The sequence below is a fragment of the Musa acuminata genome, chromosome BXJ2-6 (genome assembly GCF_036884655.1).
Source record: "Musa acuminata AAA Group cultivar baxijiao chromosome BXJ2-6, Cavendish_Baxijiao_AAA, whole genome shotgun sequence".
Lineage (NCBI taxonomy): Eukaryota > Viridiplantae > Streptophyta > Magnoliopsida > Zingiberales > Musaceae > Musa > Musa acuminata.
In genome coordinates, this window is record NC_088343.1 from 985,430 (window position 1) to 1,006,287 (window position 20,858).

A 20,858-nucleotide genomic window follows, 5' to 3' on the forward strand; every position below is an offset into this window, starting at 1 on the left:
ATAATCTTTAGGCTTACACTCATTCCAAATAAAATAAAATAAACACAATGCACCAAAACAAACAACAAAGATAATACTCATAGCCCTGACTTACTATTACACGAACAATTATGGCTTAATATTTTTAATTACCATTTAAAAGTTTCCAAACTGCAACTTGACAAAATCTAAACCAAGCTGACCTAACCATCAATTGGATCCAATCTGTGCTTTTACATGTGGGATGAGCCGATGCTTCAAATCTCAAACTTTCTTGTAGTACTTTGTATGTGTTATAAGTAGATGGTCTATCAACAATACTAGTAACCTTTTCTGGCTGCAAATGCTATACACCCAAATACCAACATGAGATGATTTAATTTACACATATAAATACAAAGATATATTTAGTGTACTGATACAGCAACAAACTCCACCCCATCTAAGAGATCATAAAAGAGAAAAGAGGGAAATAACAAAAACATTATTTTATAAATGAGGTAACTTGACAACAAATAAGGGTGGAGTAAGCATCTGGAAGAAGCATAAAGCTCAAAGTACATTCAAATGACATGCAACCCCTCATCCGTTATTAGAACTCTGCCTTCAGAAGCTTTGATCTAGGTCTAATGGTGATGTAATCAGAAGGCCTCTCTTGTTCAACTTGAATAAAATCCTTTGTTTTCAGGACCTGGAAAGATGGACATTCACATCAAAGAAAAGAGAGACACATGAAGAGAGAGAATACTTAACTTATTAGAAGGATGGTCTCATTCCATGAATCTTGGCATGATTAACTGGAAGCTCATAGTTGCATTGTTATTGTAACTAGTTTGTATGTTTCATTGCCAGAGCAGCCCTAATGTTTCGTGATGTTTCAGCCTTTCTCATTATTTCTCTGATTAATCATCCATAATTAAGACACAATGATGTCTTAAAGTCTGTAATCCTATGCTAATTTAACCCGAGTAACCATTAAAGTGGTAAGGCTTGCTTCATGATGACAGATACTAAACACATAAGCATTCGCACTTCTAACCATTTGCTTTGGCAAAAAATCATTCAAACATAATAGGCCAATTTGCATTCAAAATGTCAGAAAGACGAGGAGAGGGGATTAGCATACCAAGGTTTCAAAGAACATTCTTGATGCTTCTTTGCGAGTTTTGCCTGCTATAAGCTGGTCCATAGCAACAGATTTTCTCCCACGCCCAAATTCTTCATCAAACAAAATTTTCAGGTACCGTGCTACACCTCTGTAACATCCACACCAATAATTTTCTCCCTTTAGAAAATCACTGCCAATGTAACTAAACACAAAAAAAATGTTGACCAAAGATTTACCTTGTCCTTGAAGACCAACCACTGTTTTCGAGTGATCCACCTTCAGCATTGGGCACATCGTCATCTCCTTCATGGTATTCGATTTCATCATCTACATTAAGAAACTCTAATACAAAGGTAGATAAAATAAGGTTAGATAGATGCAGATAAATTTATGAATAATCTCCACTGTAGTCAGCTTGGGCACAATTAACTATCTTCTTAGAAATATGTGCACAAATTTGAATAGTGAATCAGTACACTGCATAAAAGATGTCAATCCAGCTCTTTGTAGACCATAAAACTCACACAACATAAATTATATAAGAAAAATGCAATTTTCAAAGTTCATGCCTATGTTTCAGATGACTCGAAAGTCACTGCAGCCCTCATATTGCTGGAAATACTTGTTTATAATGCAGTATATATGGTAGGTAATCTCCTACACAATTCACTTCCTCTAAAGCCAAGGATGTGTATCATTGAAGTGTCGTCAGACTTCTATAGACGAAACCTCAGATACCTCTCACTGGTCATACAGACACCAATTTGAGGTCAGAAAGGCTGATTGCTACTGCTACAAGTCTGTAACTTCCAAAAAAATGAAAAAGACATATCTCTATATCAGCCACTGCAAAACTTAATAAATTTATGGATCCTTAAACCTGAAGCATACAGTATTTCATGATATCATGGGATGTTACTAAGGGAATAGACATAAAGTCATGATCAAAGACCAGCAAAAAGGCTGTAGGACCACTTGCAGGTTGCATGCAATAGGATGCTTGCATACCAAAGTCTAGGCTTCAGTATCATCCTCTCATCAGAACAAAATTCTAAAACTACATTGGATCACATCTCGATCCAAGCAGGAGACTTTAAAGAATATAGATCAACCAAATAAGGCAATCAGTTTTAAGGGAAAATCCAAAATAACTGCAAGACTTGGTTATCTGTGATTATGGTTAAGGAAAACAAAAAGGACTGATTCTGCATTTATCAAGTGTAGCTCTCATAAATGGAGTAGAGGATTTAACATTATCTGATATAATATTCAAAATCACAATATCCAAAACTGATAGATGTTGCACTAACAGAAATTAAATAGAAAACTACCTGTATCATTACCATCAATTGTGCTGCAAAAGTCCTGGACAAAAGTAGAAAATCAATTAACAGAAAAAAAATAAACAGAAGATTTGGGAGCACTATTGATGGCACATTTTGTTGTCACTAAATCGTAAAAAAAAAAAAAAAGTTTACAATCACAGATAACTATTGCATCAGTATAAAACTAGTAAATGAGACAGGATCTTACGCTACACTCTTTTCCAGTAACCAAATCCATGGGAGTGCTTTCAACAATTATACCACCATCTGGGATAAATTCCTGAAAGCTAGAGTTTTCTCTTATGGCTGATGGAACATTTCCACTCTCATTATTTATCTGACTCGGAGATGAAGAAACCGTTTCAAGCCTTTCAGAACATATAACATCACTGATAAGGTTTCCCTCATGCATCAATTTCTCTTCATTCTCCACCTTTGCACCCACTATTTCTTCTTCTATAATACGATCATCAGTTCCAGGAACCGGATCAGTTACCAAATGTCCCTCCGATTCACGGTTAACATTATCGAGCTCAGAGATCAATGCCTCACCATTAGCCTCCGCAACAGCACACATATCTTGTGGGTCACTTGAGGTTATAGCATCTGGCGGCCCCATTCCTCTGTCCACAGTGGATGCATCATTGGAGGCATGAGCTTCTTCAATATGCATTATATGATCATCATCCGCAATTGCAAGTGCATTGTTATCAACCATCCTGTCCTTGGAATCACCACCAGCAGAAGCTAAATCTATTGTAGAATCATTTTCAGTGAAATGTTTTGCCTCATCATTCATCACAGAAGAACCATCTCTAGGCTGCTGCAAAGGATATGTGTATTGTCATTCTTCCAGAGAATAAAGCAGCTGGTAATATTAAAAGAAATCTCACCAGCTGTAGAATCAATGGCCATTACCTCATATTCACTAGAAGGTGCAGCTGAAGGCATGGGAGTACCAACTCCAGCATCTTTACCATTATTGATTTCTGTCGGCAACATCATACATGATCCATCATTACCTGAGTGCTCCAGCAGAGGCAGGAAAGGTACAGAATGCTTTTGATCATCACATCCGTTCTTGCTCGTGCTGCTCTGCACCTCAGCTGTTAAAGAAACATGAGATGGTCCTTGCATTTGACCATCAATATTTTCTGGCATGATTGAGTATAGCTTAGCTCAGCCATTACTATGTTATTAGTTTTCCTAACAAATTTCAAGTTTTCAGAGATCAAATGCTTTAGTTGCTTACCACAGGAATAATTTCGGGTAGTTTCAGGATCATATCTTCGGGTGTGTAAGTCGTTCATTATGGATGATATACCTGAAAGTAGAAACACAAGCAGATTACATAAACACTGGTTTGAGGATGCCAGAAGTCATTAAAGAAGTATTACAGATCATATTATCATCTTCAACAAGGAATTGATGTTTTACCAGTAACACATATTGAGAGGAACACTGAAATAGTAAAGGTTCTGGTAATATGCAGAACAGTCAGAATAAAATGGAACTCAAGACAAGAGCCGAACACTTAAAGTTAGAACCCAGTAGCTTTATGTTAAATTAAATATATATTCTTTGGCATTCCCAGTATGCACATGGTGCCTGAAGTCTAAAACTACCCAAACCCAAGCAGGTTTTACATTAATAAACCAGGTTTATATTGAGTAGCAACCAAGTAGAATTCAACAATGTCTCACTCGCCCTTTTTGGTCAAAGCTCCTTAAATATGTATCTCCGTGATGCTTGTGACTGTACCAACCATTTCAGTGTTTGAGCTTAATTTTCACCTATTTCAATTTCTACAATGGCCCAGAATAATATGTACAAGACCTTTCTACCCATGTAATCCCAGGCCTCACCTTCTTGACATGCTCTATTGGTATTTTATACAATTCAACTATTCTCTTGGTGTCACATTGGCAATCAACACTCCCATGTCTAAACTAAACTAGCAACTTATATGCCAACTCTAATTAACAATAAAATTTAAAGTTATTATAGTTTAAATTTCATGTAAAAGAATGTGTCACAACTATTATTCCTAAATCATGATGAGGCCAACCCCAAGAGAGAAGATATATAGAGATGCTCATAGGTCTCTCATAAAAAAGCATAAAAAATTCACATATGGCATGAAAAAGAGGGGACACAAGTACAATACAATGGGGAAAAAAATGAAAATATAGATGTCCGACTGAAATCACATATACGATGAGCAAGCTGCTCATGTTCTCCATCACTCCATCAGCTACATAACAAAAAGGATTGGTAGTGGATGGATATAGAAAGGTATGAAAAAGTTCAAAGGTTGTGATATCAGGTAGGAACCACTAAAAAACATTTCTTGTCATCTTAAAGTTGCATCTTCTGGTTCTATCATGTGTATAACAGAAAAGGCACACTTGGCAGTAGTTGCCCTGCATTTTACAAAATAAACATTATATTTCCATGATGAATTATCCCATAGGTTTTAGTTAGAATTTCAAATTGTAATGTGAACCAAAAATCAGACTAACATACTTTAAGACCGTTGTGTGGATCAACCACACGCTATAGAGTGTAACGTAGCATTTCAAGACCTAAAATTGTAGTTTAAATCTTCATAACAGATGAAACCAGACAATGCAATTAGAATTATCCACAAAACTGGCATCTCAAACAGCTGATGCAATGCAGGAAAACATCATATTCCACTTATACTGATCTTTGATTGATTTGTTTACTCAGAATGCAGGTTAGTTTCAATTATATTATTCAGTTTAGGTTTCAATTTTTCACAAAAACACTGGAAAGATAGTAATAACCAAATTTGAATATAGGTCTACATCACAACTAAAAGAAGATGCTTCCAGTTAGCAACAATAGACCTTCACACCTTTCAGCAATGTTTAAATCAACATCAAACATCAACCACAGGAAAATGAAGTGGTTAAGATAATTAAGATCTTAATAAAAGCTGCAGAAAGTCTTTACCAGTCATCATAGGTTCATTGAAAATTTCATCTTCTAGTGAACTTTTCTGAATCATCCAAATTTCAGGACGTGTACATGGTGCCTTCTTGCGCATGCGTCGTATGTCTTCAGTATTCATTAGCTGCTGCCTTATTGCACTGCATAAAGAAGAAAGAATAGATTCTTTCAATTGCACCAAAACTATTTATTGGCTAAGTTGAAATCAATACAGCTGAAAAAAATTCTCTATTTTTTCTGATTTGGAAATTTTTTATGGTTATGCATTCTTCATTGAAATGTTCTTAATTCATACCACATGTTGCATACTACTCCAACCTTTTGTACCAACTTCAGGATCAATCCAATTTTTATAGATAATAAGGTGATCACCTACAATTTAGTACCCCATGTATTACTCAATCGAAACATGAAATTTTTGTCTTGTCCAAGCTCATGCACACAATAGCATGTATATCTAAATGAGTACTGATGACTGACCTACATGTTAGCTCTCTCATTCATGCTAGTTGCATATACTAGCTTTGTCTAACTTTATCATGGTTCCTGATAGTATCCATGAACTACTCAAAACAATATATATATATATATATATATATATATATATATATATATATATATATATATATATATATATATATATATATATATATATATATCTGTGTGTGTGTGTTACTGGAACAAATATCAGTATATAACAGCATTATTCTTGCCAGAAGTTGGCAGGCTGTAAATGACTGTTGAAGAATATTTAGCCTAAACTTGCCCAGATAATCACACATGCACTTTGATTTTACATATAGCTTAATGTAAAACATATACCAATGACATAAACAATGTGTAAGAGACACATATATAGCTATTGATTGCTTAAGTCAATAATGGTATGTATCATTCATCAACTCTTTTCATTTAAGACCCAACATCAATGTACAAATTATCATTCATCCACCATGTGTCCAAAATGGTTATACTCATAGTCAATTTTCTAATGAATGCCAAAGTCTAGAAACATATATAGTTCTTAAAAAGATAGAAGCAACTTCACATTAATTACATCATTTGAACTATTTCCTAGGAATCTATTCAACCTCTTGGCTATTAGGCTAGGCATGGATTAAAAACTCAGCTTGTAGCAGTCTGTATGGGCCAGTATTTAATGGTCTGACAGCCAATTGAATTGTGGACCAGATTATTTCGCCTGATTCAGTCCGAAATCAAGCTTCCAGCCATGAACTCCCTGTAACAGACTTCCCGGACAATGAACAGACCAGTATTAAACTGTATTGTTGGTAAGCCTTCCATCAGAACCAAATTTTTTTTTTTTTTTAATTTTCTTTGTCTTCTCTTTTTGTATCAGGTTTTCTCTCCCCCCTCCACACCTCCTAGTCCTCATCATCACTATTGCATTAACACCTTTGCCTCCTCCTAGCCTGGGCTGCCTCATGCGAGTTCATTTCCTGCTTCTTCACCACCTCCTCCTCCTCTTCCTCCCTTTCGTTTCACTTCCTCCTACTCCTCCCCTCCAAGTGTCAACATGCCACCCCATACCAGTGTCATATTGATCCATCTGTTGTTCAGTTCCAAGGTTACCTGGCTATTTGCCAATTAAATGTGCAACTTCCAAACAAATTATAAATGTAGAGAATGACACAGAAAATATGAGTCACTGCACAGAATGCCACTATATTGCATTTTTCTACTTTTTTTTCTTTTCTTTTCTTTTTTTGTTCTTTCTAAATATTATCATGCAAAATGAGCAAAAAACACTCAAACAAAAAAAAACTGTTAATTGTTTTAATGTTATTAAGCTTGTCTGTCACAAAAGTACGGTTACAGATTGAAGATAGTACTTGAGACCTTGATTTTAAAAGGTGAGTCAGAAATCTAATGTAGACAAAGCTTTCAATAAAAAATCTAGTCAAGTATGGCTCTCAAATGGTTTCTAAATATTACTTTAGCTGTGTCAATATTATTAGCATAACCTTCTCACTTATCTCCTTTCACATTCTCCTGTAACTCCCATCTCTTAGCTGGGAAGTGCATTTTTAAAAAAATCCACAATGGAAAATGTCAGACATCAACTCATGACAACACAGTAAAATCCAAGGCATTTGTTTACTAAAAACTTCATAGTAACTAAGGTCATCTTTCAACTCTTTCCCCAGTGTCCTTTTGGAGGCACATTTTCAACTAGTACCTACAAAGTAATGGGAAAAGAATAAGATATGCATTTCATGACAAGCCAGCAAAAACCAGAACATGTATTACCAAAACTCTAATAACAACTTTATGATGTTTCAGTTTTTTGAGATTTTCATATATGAACATACATCGATCTTCCACAAAACATTCTGTAAAAAGTACCTTTAGTATGGTTAAAGCAACACAGAAAAGGATAATATAGACAAAGAAACATAAAGCAAGATAACATACTCAGCATGCAAGACTGTAGTATCATCCAACAGCACCTTCCTCTTTGGCATGCACAATCTCGGTGCCAATCGAGGACGTTTTGGAGAAGTTGCCTTATGGGGAGGTGTAGACCCTATCCTCAAAAGTGGAGTCTTTTTCCCAACTGACATAAACATAATATTGCTTAAGACTTTCGATAATGAGGATATGTAGTAATTCAGATGGAATTTTAGCACCATGTTTGATCTTTTGTATGTACATAAACATAAAACGAAAACATAATCCAGGCAAAACAAAAAAATCATTGTTGTACCTAATATAGATGCCAACAAATCATCATCATCAGGAACATATTCAGTGTTTTTTCTCAATCGTGACCTTCCATATATTTTCCCTGAGCTACCATTTTGCAAAGCTGATATAGTCTCCATTGGACGGCGCTTTTTCCCAGAGAGACTTGTGATCCTGTTAACACTACCATCAGACTCTATGACTCCCTTTTCTTCAGTTACCTGGCTTAACTCATTTGCATGGTCAACATCTCCAGTAGAAGCTAAGAGCATCTTTTCAGGTTCAGGGAATTCAGAACTCAAAGAACAGTTCAACTGATTCTTTTGGGTGTCTTTTTGAGATAGATCAGCCAATAACTCATCTGTGTTGCTAACGTCTACAGCAGATCCTGTCAGTACATCTTGGGGGTTTTCCCTTACCTCCAGATCAGCATCTGTAGTATTAGCACCATTAGAATCTTTGCCTGAAAAATAAAAAGAAACAGCTTAGACATCCATTCTTTACAAAATCAGAATATAGCAGGTAAGAAAGAAGTCAACATCTGACAACAGACCTTGCAACTCAAATGAAGATTCACTATCATGCAGCTTATTCTCTTGCCCTGGTGTTTGCGAAGGAACACTTGGTTCTTCAATCGAAACTCCACAAATGTTTTGTGCTGAAGTCTTATCTTGTGCAGAGAGTATTTTGACTTGATTGATTTCTGAGGTAAAGGATCTCAAATGAAAATCTGAACTAAGTGCAGAAGCATCTCCATTGAGGGAAGGGTTCACATCTTCTACATGTTCTGTACTGCAACAACCTGATGGCTGACCTTCAACCCCACATGAATTGCTAATGGCTACTTCAGTATCAACTTGAGATCTGTCCACATGAGCTTTTGAATTTGATTCTTCATATGAGGCATTGGAAGATACTAAACTTTCAATCTGAGCTACTTCAGGAGGCATGGCCTCTCCATTATCTTGTATTTGTTCATCAACTGTTAGGTCTTTTGTTTCGCTACAAACATATCCATTCTGCAAATCACTGGAATTCTTCTGTTGACATTCCATTTCAGTTTCAACAGTTGCAGTTACCTGTTCTTTATGTTCAACTAGTTCTGAAGTAGGGGAAACTACTACTTGTACAATATTTGCTGAATCAGGGGCCACAGTCACCTCAGGCATGACACCACTGTCAGTCACTGAATCTGGATGTCCATTCTGCAAGTTAGAATTTCCATGCTTGAGGACTTCATCAAAAGATGATGAAGGTTTCGTCTGGGGACTCAAAGCAGGACCTTCATGCATGTTACCCAAGAACATCTCTTCCATCAAACCAGGAGTTGGAGGAGCATGAGGACATTCAGCCAGATCTGGTGTCGGGACACCATCAGCAATTGATCCAACAAAACTTTGACTTGGTGCTGCAGAAGGCCCTTCAACATGATCGTTTGGAGAAAAGACTTCATTGAGATCAGGAGTCTGAATGTTGTATATGTCATTCTTTTTCATATATAGTATACTTGGATGAGTATGCCTCTCATGCGAATTAGAAAGTTCTTTTGTTGCTTCAGTATCATTATCTTCAACTAAACCATTTTGGTCATGGTCAATATCCATCTGAGTTAGAGGAATAGAGGATGAAGATTGACCCTGGTGCACAGCACTGAAGCAAGACATATATACAATAATGAAAAACATGATTAAACATTTTCAAGGTCAAGCCACATGAAGAATATCAACCTTAAACATTAAGCAAAATTCAATAGCAGTCACATTTCCACTAGACCAGTATCTAAGAAAAAGTAAAACATCTCAAGTAAAAAGTACTGTATACATGAACTTCCAGTAAACCATTAAAGGAAAATCTAAACACATGAAAACAACATGAAGACGAAAAGAAAATACCATTTTGAACAAATTATTCAAAAAGAGTATATGTTATAACTTTAGCTAATTAACAAATGTATATCTCAATAATATAATCTATTATCTTACAATCAACCAGAAGATCTAAATGCACCTATAAAGGCTTCAAATTTGACAGATGAATCAATATATAGTAGCATCAGTAGGATAGGACAGAACAAACAGATGCCAAGTTGCCAACCAATATTATGATAACACTCTCATGGAACTAAAGAAGGCAAAAATGTGTAAACTGGATGATTCATTAAAAAAGAGCAAGATGGAAGATGAAACTAAAAAAAATAGATTAATTAGTTAAGTACTAAAGGCTTCAGCAGTAGAATTTACCATTCACCAGGTGCAACATTACTTGAAGCAAGCTGAGAAGAAGGATGACTATCCTCCAAGAACAAGTCCTGCCAGCAAAAAGATAGCAAGAATATAATTGAACATCTTGTACGCTGTTTAATATAATAAAAATTTCTTCCATTTTTTTTTTAAAGATAGCAAGAATATGATTCACATGTTTTTTGTGCTTCTAATTTGTGCAACTTTAAATGAGAACAAAAGAAGTTTTGACACACTGAAAACATATTTTGATATGATTGATCATACAAAAGCATCAATTTGTTGAACTTTTGTATGCATGCACCAAAAAGCACATCAAACCCATAAAAGTTTCATTATCCAAGTGCTTTTTCTGCAGTCCGTTTTGTGATAGACTAATTAAAATGCAGAAGGTCCTCAAATTACATAATTTCTTGTGCCTAGGAATTTCAAATGCTGTAGTTGACAAAACACAAACACGGGCAAGAGCCTATTGAAATCCTTTAAATGAACTTGGCAACGTACAACAATCTTCTACTTCCAAGTTAATATCGAAGAAACATATCGAACAAGAGTGATTAGATTGAAGCATAAAAAGTGTAAGGACCATCTTATTTATCCATATTCCAAATACTAAACACTAGAAATGCAAGCACCTTGATATTAACAAGGTAATATGTTGGAAACAACATATTTTCCACAAGGCATCCAACTGGCATAAGGTGAACCATGGAAGCTACAGACCTGATTTTGCATGAAAAGTATATACATACACAATAACTCTATAATTTAGAGGAAATAATTCCAAACTATGATTATGAAGCATAAAGCACTTCAAGAATTAGCCACATCTGTCCTGTGTCACAATTTGTTCAGATGTCTCAAAACATATAGGACATGGCATATCATATACACCTTTTAGTTTTTATATATTCTGTATTTGGCTTGAACTCTTATTCCAATGTAAGTAATTTCCTTAGAGTTTTACATATGCATTTAAAATAACTATGGTTGATTTTTATTTATGAGAACAGCCATTATGCTTATCCTAATTTACAAGTCATAATTATAAATATTCAAATTGGCCATAACTTCACATGTAAACAATGGCAAGAAAAAGGCTGGTCAGTGCTCAAGGTGATTGGTCATGTGGAGGTTCGGGAAGGTAAATGTATTCAGACTTACCCTATTGTATCTTTTATATTGCATCATGTTGATCCATGTCATGACTATGTCTATCCTCGTTGCTTTATTAGGTTGTAACCAACCGATCAAGACAAACCAACTCAGCACGTTTCTAACCAATTTAAGTTGGACACAAGTCAACATATCAACCATTGGTATAAGTGCTTGTCAATCTAGAACTATTAGTAGGTCAATCATATTTAAATTAAAACAAATTTTCTGAACTACACAAGCTAATCGGCTTATTCTCCAGAATAAGAGAATCCACCTCAACCAGCAAATTCCACCAGGGCTGACCAATCTGACCAGTTCATTGTGTAGGACAATTCTCCATTAGTGAAGTTTGACATGGTGGCACTTCCCTCAAGGTTGACCGTAGGTAGTCTTACTACTTGACCTCGACCAATCAAACCCAGTCATTGTAAGCACTACTATAAAAGAACAAAGAATATGGTTCAGATCTCAACCCCAGCTATTACCAGCTATTATATAGATGACAAGATGAGAGAAATTTCTTGTTTGTATACCAAGCAGTGAGAAAGCCAATTTTCGTAGTTCTTTTGACCTATTAATCATCACATCACATGATGCACTCGAGAAGACTGCAACCTCTATGCCAGATTTGAACCATAGAATATATGAAAATTTGAGTTGTCAATAGATGTTTACATAGATTTTGCTTGTAAGTGTTTACATGTACTAATAACCATTAAATCTTTACAATTTACAGAAATTATTTGTATTCACTCCACTAGGGTCCTCTTTCTATTATAGCATCTAGCTCTAAAACCATATGGAATCATGTTTTACTTTATATGAGAGTAATGGCACTACCTAACTGGCAGCGACAGGGGAAAGATCTACTTTTTTTCATCACAGTATAACCAAGATGGATGGGTGTTTGTGCAAGCAGAGACAGACATTCAAAACATGAAATTTACCTCATCAAGGTCTAAACGAATCTGGGAAGCATTACCATCACCAAATCTTTCTGTTCGAAGAAAAAACAATAGAACTTCATTTAGTTTAACAGGAAATATGAAGTCAAATTGTACAACCCAATCTATTGAGATGATTCAGATGCAAACCATCCAATCCAAATTGCAATGTCGAATATCCCGTGCCATCCATAGTATCTTGAAGTGTGATCTGCTCTTTTGTACTGACATGGTGATCAACAAAATCACTGCCAAATCATCAAAGTAAAACTTACATTAACACCACGACTAGGATAAAGTGGGGATAGAAGAATGCACAGGAAAATAATTATGCAATAATAGGCACTATTTTGGTGTTGAAAGATAAATGCAACAAGAATACAGGAAGCCAACACTGACCCTGCACTATCAGGCAGTTCAAAATCATCAAGGTGAAAAGTCTCTGGCAAAGTGATGGAATGATAAGGTGCAGTAGATTCTTCAGGAGGAAGATCCACCGCAGTCGATCTGAAAGCCTGTTTTATCTTAAGCAAAGCCTCACTGCAGTCATGGAAGAGATAGTTCACCTTCCGAGAGTATATTCTCACAACACCTAGGAGCAGATGACTTGATAACCGAAGTGCTATTGGAGCTTCAGGGAAAAGTATTGAATCTGCATTAAGGATTTTTAAGAACGAGATTGGTATCAGTTTATTGTAGTCAACATAACCAAAGTAAGTGTAAGTTGTTAAGGCTGCTCAAAATCAGTTTCTTAAAAACAGTAAAGCAAGCATAAAATTTTTTATGTATCAGTTCTCTAATTAAAGAAGGATAACACAATAAAATACATAGCCAAAGTAAATGTAAGTTGTTAACGCTGCTCAAAATCAGTTTCTTAAAATCATCAGATAGTTGAGAAGATTAAAAGAAAAAACTTCACGATGATATTTGTGCTCCTCAAGGCATTTCCATGTGCGACTTCTAGGAGTAAATCAGCCTTTCAATCCCTTAACCTGATCCATCTCAGATAACTATACGTAAAGAATTGAATTTGCATCAAATACAAACAAAGCTAAAAGTTCAGAGTGCAAAAAGAACAGAAAAAAATAAAAGAAAACATCCAGAAATTTGTACAAAGAATTGTCATACTGGCCTTACTGAAATATACTAATCAATATGCCTTGTTTTATGTACCAATGCAGGATTTCATGCAACACCAACGGGGTGGCAACACAACCACAGCAATGTAATTGGTCTTTAACGGTCAGCATAAGGACCATGTCCTACCATGCTAACCTTTACTGTATTGGTAGACAAAATGGCAATTGCACATCAAATGATATTTTGCCCACCCCTACTGTACAGAAGACACTGCAATTTAACCTACGGTCGATTTTCTGACAAAGTTTACTCCAAAATTCCAACTAAGAGTATCACATATTTACTTTTTAATTCTGATTTAAAAATAAAACATATAGACAAGTTGTTATTCAAGATGAAATAAGTTAGATCTCTTAATGGACTGATTTATAATGGGAACTTATTTATTCAGTTCCTATTCACCATCCATGCTGACCATTTATCTTATACAGTTGGTAGAGTAACTAAAGGCATCTAATGAGACAGTTTCCCTCTTTGGATTTTATTGCTAGATGAAGTGATCTGAAGAAATTCCCATGAGTGTCATGACTTCTGGAGTAGAAACTTCTCTGATACTTTTCAAAGTCAAATCGGGAGAATGGGTGTCCAGAAGTAGTAGATGCTTTACTTCTGTCATTTATCTTGTCTAGATATACAATTAAAGTTTGTTGCAAGATGGACCTGATACCCAATAGAATCAACTTCCTGTCTTCTAACTTCTCATTTTGTCAGCTACAGCCCCCTTATTGTTGATCAGAGAGAAAAAGGATAGCAGATGAGGTTGTGCAAGCAGAAACAGAAAGATGTGCAAGGTGGGCAATAAGGTTGCAGAAAGGGCACAGTGCAATATCAAAACGCAGTCCTTACGAGTTTAGGCATCTGCGTAAAATCGAGCAATCTGCCACGTGCCAGCAGCTAAGTTTTCTCTCTATATATAATATATTTATTTTCTTTACCCTGCACTAGGGCTCCTGACATGACTCCTTGCAAGGAGTTGCGAGTCTTCTTGTCACCACCCACATGCCATCTGCCCACACGCAATCCTGCTGCCTACCCACTGCCCGCATGCTCATCACTACACACGCTCACTCCGATACAGCTATCCCTCCTCTTCTTCCTTGTCCCTCCCCTGACAATATCATGGTATGTTTTAATTTACCGATACACAATGCACTAGCACAGATCGGACCTATAGTGGTCCGGCCATGAACCAGCAAGGATATTGTAACTGAAATTGAATTCTTTGATATTCATACCATAACACATGCTAGAAACACATATTCCTCCAGAGGCTGATTTGGACGCCGGCATCAGGATCTTATTTTCATGTTTAATACCAAAGAGGTGTAAGTCTGTATTTTTACACAACTAATCGGTATCATGGTTGATCAACATACTTCTCTTGGTTGTATGTGCTTTCCTAAGACAGGTAATCAAACGTCTCCACAAAGATCTTCAAATTAACTATCGTTATGTTGATTTTCAACAACTTTAGAGGTAATTCCTGTACTTTTTTACATAAATACTCAATCTAATACTTGGTCAACATTCTTCTTATAAATGAGTTTATAAAGCCATCAATTAGCTTAAGATATATCTTGTCGTCATTGTTAGGCTAATTAAAACTATATGGTGCATCCATACATTCTAATTAAATATATGAAATAAGAACTATTTATAGGACCAATTATCAATCTTACAAAGCCATTGCAACTTTTAAACTTGACTCAATAAAATTAAGACTAGAGATAGCAAGTTAGTGTTACCTGTTGGTTTCTGGTAAATATTGAAGTCCAACCTTATACCACAACTTTACTTGTCTTTATGTGTCGATTTACTAAAATTTTGACAAAAGTCATTGTTCCAGTAAATTCATTATAAACAATTAATGACTTAAGCATGTTAGGGTTGGTAAATATTTTAAGAGTCATAATTGGGTTTCCACTACTCGGGACAAGTTCTAATTAAATTCAAATTCCTTGACGGATTAGAATTTAGATTAGAGATTCACGTAGGAAGAGTCCTTGAAGAATTAAGATATGTTCTTATAAATACACCTTGAATTTCAAGGTTTTGGTGAGAGAGAGAGGCAAGAAAACTTTGGTGCTTTGAGAGTTTCTCTCTAGTGAATATAGAGAGGATTTGAAAAAAGAGATCTTCAGGTTTATGTGAGAGGGTGTACAGGGGATTTAAGGCTTGGGTTTGGGTTAAGTCAAGGGAGAGTGATTCATCGTATTGATTTGTCTCACATATTGAAGAATTTAGTTTTTGGGTGCATGAGGGCTTTGGTTATGGGGAGAGAAATGATGATGGTGGTATAGTTTTGAATTTTACAACTTCGTATGATCTTATAATTGTAAATACTCACTTTAAGAAGAGAGATGAACATTTAATTACTTATAAGAGTGGTCACAACTATAGTTAAGTAGACTTTTTTCTCACTAGAAAGATAAATAAAGTTATTTGTAAGAATTGTAAAGTTATACCTAGTGAAAGTTTGACGAACCAACATAGGTTGATGGTATTAGATATTTACTGTTAAAAATGGAAGAAGAAAAAGATATTACAAAAATTTACTAAGACTATATGATGTAATTTTAAAGATGATAATATAAGCACTTTTAAGAATAAGATGATAAGGGAGACGATGTGAAACTTAAATGAGGATAGTAATGATATTATTTGGACTATGATGGCTAATAAAATTAAAAGCTTAACAAAGAAAATTCTTGGTAAAACTAAAGATAGAGGTATAACCTTAAGAGAGAGTTGGTGGTAGTGCGAGAAAGTTTAAAAAAATTAATTTTTACTAAAAGATCATGTTTTAAAGATTGAAAAAAATTATAAAAATGAGAAAAAATTTAAAAGATATAAAGATCTAAAAAAGGCTAAAAAATGATTCGTATGGCAAGATATAAAGGTTATGATAATATTTATAATAAATTAGGTGCTAAAGATTGTAAAAAAGATATATATCAAATTGCTAAAGCTAGGGAAAGAAAGTATAAAGATTTAGGTAATATTAGATACGTTAAAGACGAAGATCAAAGAATACTTGTTAATGATAACGAGATTAAGAAAAGATGATAAAATTAATTTTATAAATTATTTAACAAATATTCCACACAATACTTAGATTTAATGATAAAATAATAATGATATATTTAATAATAATAAATTTATTCGTAAAATTATAGCTAATGAAGTAAAAGATGCACATTAAAGATGATAAAAATAGCTAAGAGTGTAGGGCCCGATAGTATCCCTATTGAGTTCTAGAAAAGTTTTCCGAACAAAGGAATAACTTGGTTAATTAGATTATTTAACAAAATCATGAGATTCGAAAGAATGCTTGATAAATGGAGAAATAGATTTTAGTGCCAATGTATAATAAGGTTGACATATAGAATTGTTCAAATTATAGAGGAATCAAAATCATGAGTCATATTATGAAATTTTGGGAAAGAGTTATCAAAAGTAGGTTAAGACTTGAAACAAATATATCCGAAAATCAATTTGGTTTTATGCCCAGAAGATCAACTATATAAGCCAGTTATTTATTAAGACAACTAATGAAAAAGTACAAGGAGAAAAAGAAAGATTTGCATATAGGTTTTTATTGACATAGAGAAAATCTATGATAGGATTCATAGAGATTTATTATGGTGAATTTTAGAAAAAAAATGTGTATCCACTAATTATATTAATGTTATTAAAGATATATATGATAATATAGCTACTAGTGTTAGAACCATATGGAGTATGTGTAGTGAGTTTCCTATTAGTATAAGATTACACCAAGGATCTGTATTAAGTCCTTGCTTTTTCACATTGATATTGGATGAACTTATTAGTCGCTTACATGATAGACCTCCTTGGTGTATATTATTTGATGATGATATTGTCCTAGTTGATGAGAGCCTAAATGAAATTAATTATAAGCTTGAGCTATGGAGGCAAGCCTTATAAGCTAAAGATTCTATATTAAGTACGACTAAAATTGATTATATAAAATATAATTTTAGTGATTCTAGAAATAAACAAGATAATATAGTTAAATTGGAAGGACAAGAAATCCCTTGAAGTAAAAGCTTTAAGCATTTCAAATTAATTATTCAACAAGATGGAGAGATCGATAAAGATATTATTCATAGAGTAAAACATGATGGTTGAAACGACGAGGGACATGTTAAGTCTTGTGTAATCATCGAATACCTTTGAGATTAAAAGAAAAATTTTATAAGATAGTTGTGAGACAAACAATACTTTATGGATCTAAGTGTTGTGCAGTTAAAAAAAATATATATATAAAAAATTTATGTTGTCGAGATGAGAATGTTGATATAAATGTATGGAGTTACTAAAAAAGATATAAAAAAATATTTTTATTCGTGAAATAAATATTACTTTAATAAAAGATAAGATGAGAGAAAATGGTTTAAGATGGTATGGACATGTGCCAAGGAGACCTCTGGATACAACAGTTAAAAGAAATAAAATAATTAATGTTAGTGATACGAGGAGAGGTAGAGAAAGACATAAAAAGACTTTAATGAAACTATAAATAAAGATTTAAGTACTCTGAACTTAACTAATCATATGGCTTTTTACATATCTCAATGGCGACAAAAGATCCATATAACCGATCATAAATAGCTAAGACTTACAGCTTTGTTGTTATTGTTGTTGTGAAGAATTTGGTTTTCTCTGTGGACCTCAGCAGAGAGCTATCGAATCACGTTAAATCTTGCGTCGACTTTATTGTATGTTACTTATTTGTTAATCTTTGGGCATTCTTTGGTTTTTCGATTCTCCTATCTCTCCCCAACAAAGCATTGTAAGTTTATTATAAACAATTAATGATTTAAGCATTGATTTATGAATCTAACAACTTTTAACCCTTTCTATCTTTAAGAAATAAGAGACAACTACCAATAAACCATTAAGGGAAAAATAATGCTTATAATATGCTCCTGATCAAACATATATTTATTGCTATCTCCACCTTCAAATATAACCTCACTGGAAACTGTTTCATTCAGCTTTAAAATCTCATGCTCAATAGTTTCTATATGCATCATGGTTGGATAAATAGAAGATGCACATCATACCATGCAGATAAGGCAATATAGTGGTTGTCAACCAAAGAGATATTCAAGACTAAGATGTATCAATATGACTGAGGTAAATATTCCTTATGCACCTAAAATTAATAGTCTCAAGTAGAAGAGCATACACACCACTGGACCTATGTGCCTTTTCTAAGCATGATGTTCATGAATTTCCTCGTACATTTCACTAAATAGTAGTTCCACAGAGGAAAAAACACAAAAGAACTTCTTTTACAGAACTATACTGAAGATGATTCAGAAATAATACATGAATCCACTATAGCCATAGCTGAGAAGTAACTTGATTCCCCGTCTACTTCTCATACACCCATGAGAAAGAAATTAACCACCAAGGATACAGAATCATCAATTGGGATGTCCAATCACACTGATGCTTCAACACATTAGCACAAGTTATTTAAACTATATGTACTTGTTGAACACTTAGCATATTGAAGAAGCAAAAAGCCAGTAATATGAACCAAAAGGTCGCTACCGCATCCACAAGAAGCTAACGCCAAAAATCATAGAAGAGAAGAAAAACGAGAAAATGTTTGAGTAGGTGATGAATTACGAGATACCGACCTACAGAGACGCCAATATCAGTATCCGCCACCTGATTCTTCCGCAGCTTCCGCTCCAAATGCGCCGCGATCCATATAGTTCCAAGCGGCCCCTTCTTGGCCAAAATAAACTGAGAATAGAACATTTTCCAGTATTTCTCAGCTGCCACGAAGATCCTAGAACCCCATCAAACACAAAACACTCCCCAAACCCTAAGCAACAAATTCCCCACTGAAACGAGCCTCGAGATCCGAAATTTCCAAAACCCAGCTCACCAAACCACCACCAAGCACTCGAGCCCTCATCCAATCACTCGATCTCCAGCTCCAGCAACGAAATCCTCAGGGGAGCAGCATCCTCCAGAGAACACACCGCAACTCCGAGCTGTAGAGCCCCAATCCCGAACCAACTACAGGAACAAGCCCTCAAAAAGGTGGGATTTTGAACGGGCGAAGAAGGTGGACGAGAGATCCGCACCCACTCGACGCCTGAGAGGGTTGGAATCGAGCACAAACGAAGCTGAGGAATGGGAAGGCAGGAAAAAGAGAGTCACCCGAAGAGGGGGTTGGAATTTGGCGTGGCGTCCGCTTGCCCCTCTAAAACATCGGGGCGATCCGAAGCCTGAAGCGCCAGATCGAACGGTTCAAAAGTAGTTTCGACGCTGCGAAGGTGTAATATTGACCGTTGGATATGGAGTTGACGAATTTATCGCGATACGACGACCAACGCGGCGAGGTTGCTACGGACAGGGGTCAGCTCGGGAGGGTGTTTCGGTCATTTCGGTACGCGGTTTTGCTCCACCGGATATTAATGTATGGGAAGTTGCGGTGCCGTGTAGTAGTGAAGCACAAAGACAGTGGGATCCGTTGGTGGAAATAGGTATGTGACAATAGGCCAATAAAAGAAAGAATTAGGGACAAAAAAAGGAATATAAGCCAAAAAAAACCCAAAAAACTATCCAAAAATAAAATGATATTTCATGTTTATCACTTCAAGTCTACAAATAATATGTTTCTTTCTTTAAATCCGATATTATATTGATAACGAAAAATACACTACACTAATTCTCTTGGTTTTCCTATGTCTATCCGTCTTTACTGGTTCCTAGTATTTTGATTGTGTAATTCATCTTTTGATACATCAATAAAAATCATGATAGTGTAGATTTGTGATGATAAATAATGAACTATTCAACTTTATCCATGGTGTCACTCTTCTACTATATGTCTTTCTAATGTTATGCATCATTCTTTTGTCACTGGACTCCATATTCATGAACCTAAAACAACAAACTCGATCGACTCCATTTTAGACAACAATCTCATCCAATCATAAAGATCTCCCATCATATACTTCCGTATATATCATTTAAATATTTAAACCTTTCAACCCATAAGATAAAGATAATAACTTTATATCATAATTACTAATATTTAAAAAATATATAAAAATATAATTTTAGAAAGGATAGTTATAAAAAATAATTCGTAGGAATATAAAATATTTTTGATGATTTTTAATATCATTTGAAATTAAATATGATGATATTAATGGTCAAAATTAACTATGATGGCATTTACTTAAATGTGGAGATTTATATACTCGAATTTAGAGCGATAAATACTTAA

The 20,858-nt window shown here is 34.8% G+C and overlaps 1 protein-coding gene across 4 annotated transcripts; it reads right to left on the minus strand.

Annotated features, from left to right (window-relative positions):
* Window positions 1-328: 328 nt before the first annotated feature.
* On the minus strand, window positions 329-19,793 carry LOC103971123 (sister chromatid cohesion 1 protein 4). Of its 4 annotated transcripts, none has more exons than XM_018820737.2 (16): window positions 19,252-19,793; window positions 12,836-13,088; window positions 12,587-12,684; window positions 12,440-12,489; window positions 10,335-10,402; window positions 8,648-9,744; window positions 8,117-8,557; window positions 7,825-7,966; window positions 5,392-5,528; window positions 3,665-3,736; window positions 3,331-3,518; window positions 2,621-3,235; window positions 2,419-2,452; window positions 1,324-1,429; window positions 1,106-1,235; window positions 329-670 (listed from the first exon to the last, which is right to left on the minus strand). In XM_018820737.2, the coding sequence occupies exons 1-16, from the start codon at window positions 19,373-19,375 to the stop codon at window positions 572-574; spliced, it is 3,654 nt and encodes a 1,217-aa protein (XP_018676282.2). In that variant the 5' UTR covers window positions 19,376-19,793; the 3' UTR covers window positions 329-571. The 4 variants fall into 4 exon arrangements, 3 of the variants coding, with proteins under 3 accessions (XP_018676282.2, XP_009383356.2, XP_009383355.2); XM_009385081.3 differs by having other exon boundaries at window positions 2,621-3,232; window positions 3,331-3,566; window positions 19,252-19,792; XM_009385080.3 differs by having other exon boundaries at window positions 3,331-3,566; window positions 19,252-19,792.
* Window positions 19,794-20,858: the final 1,065 nt, after the last annotated feature.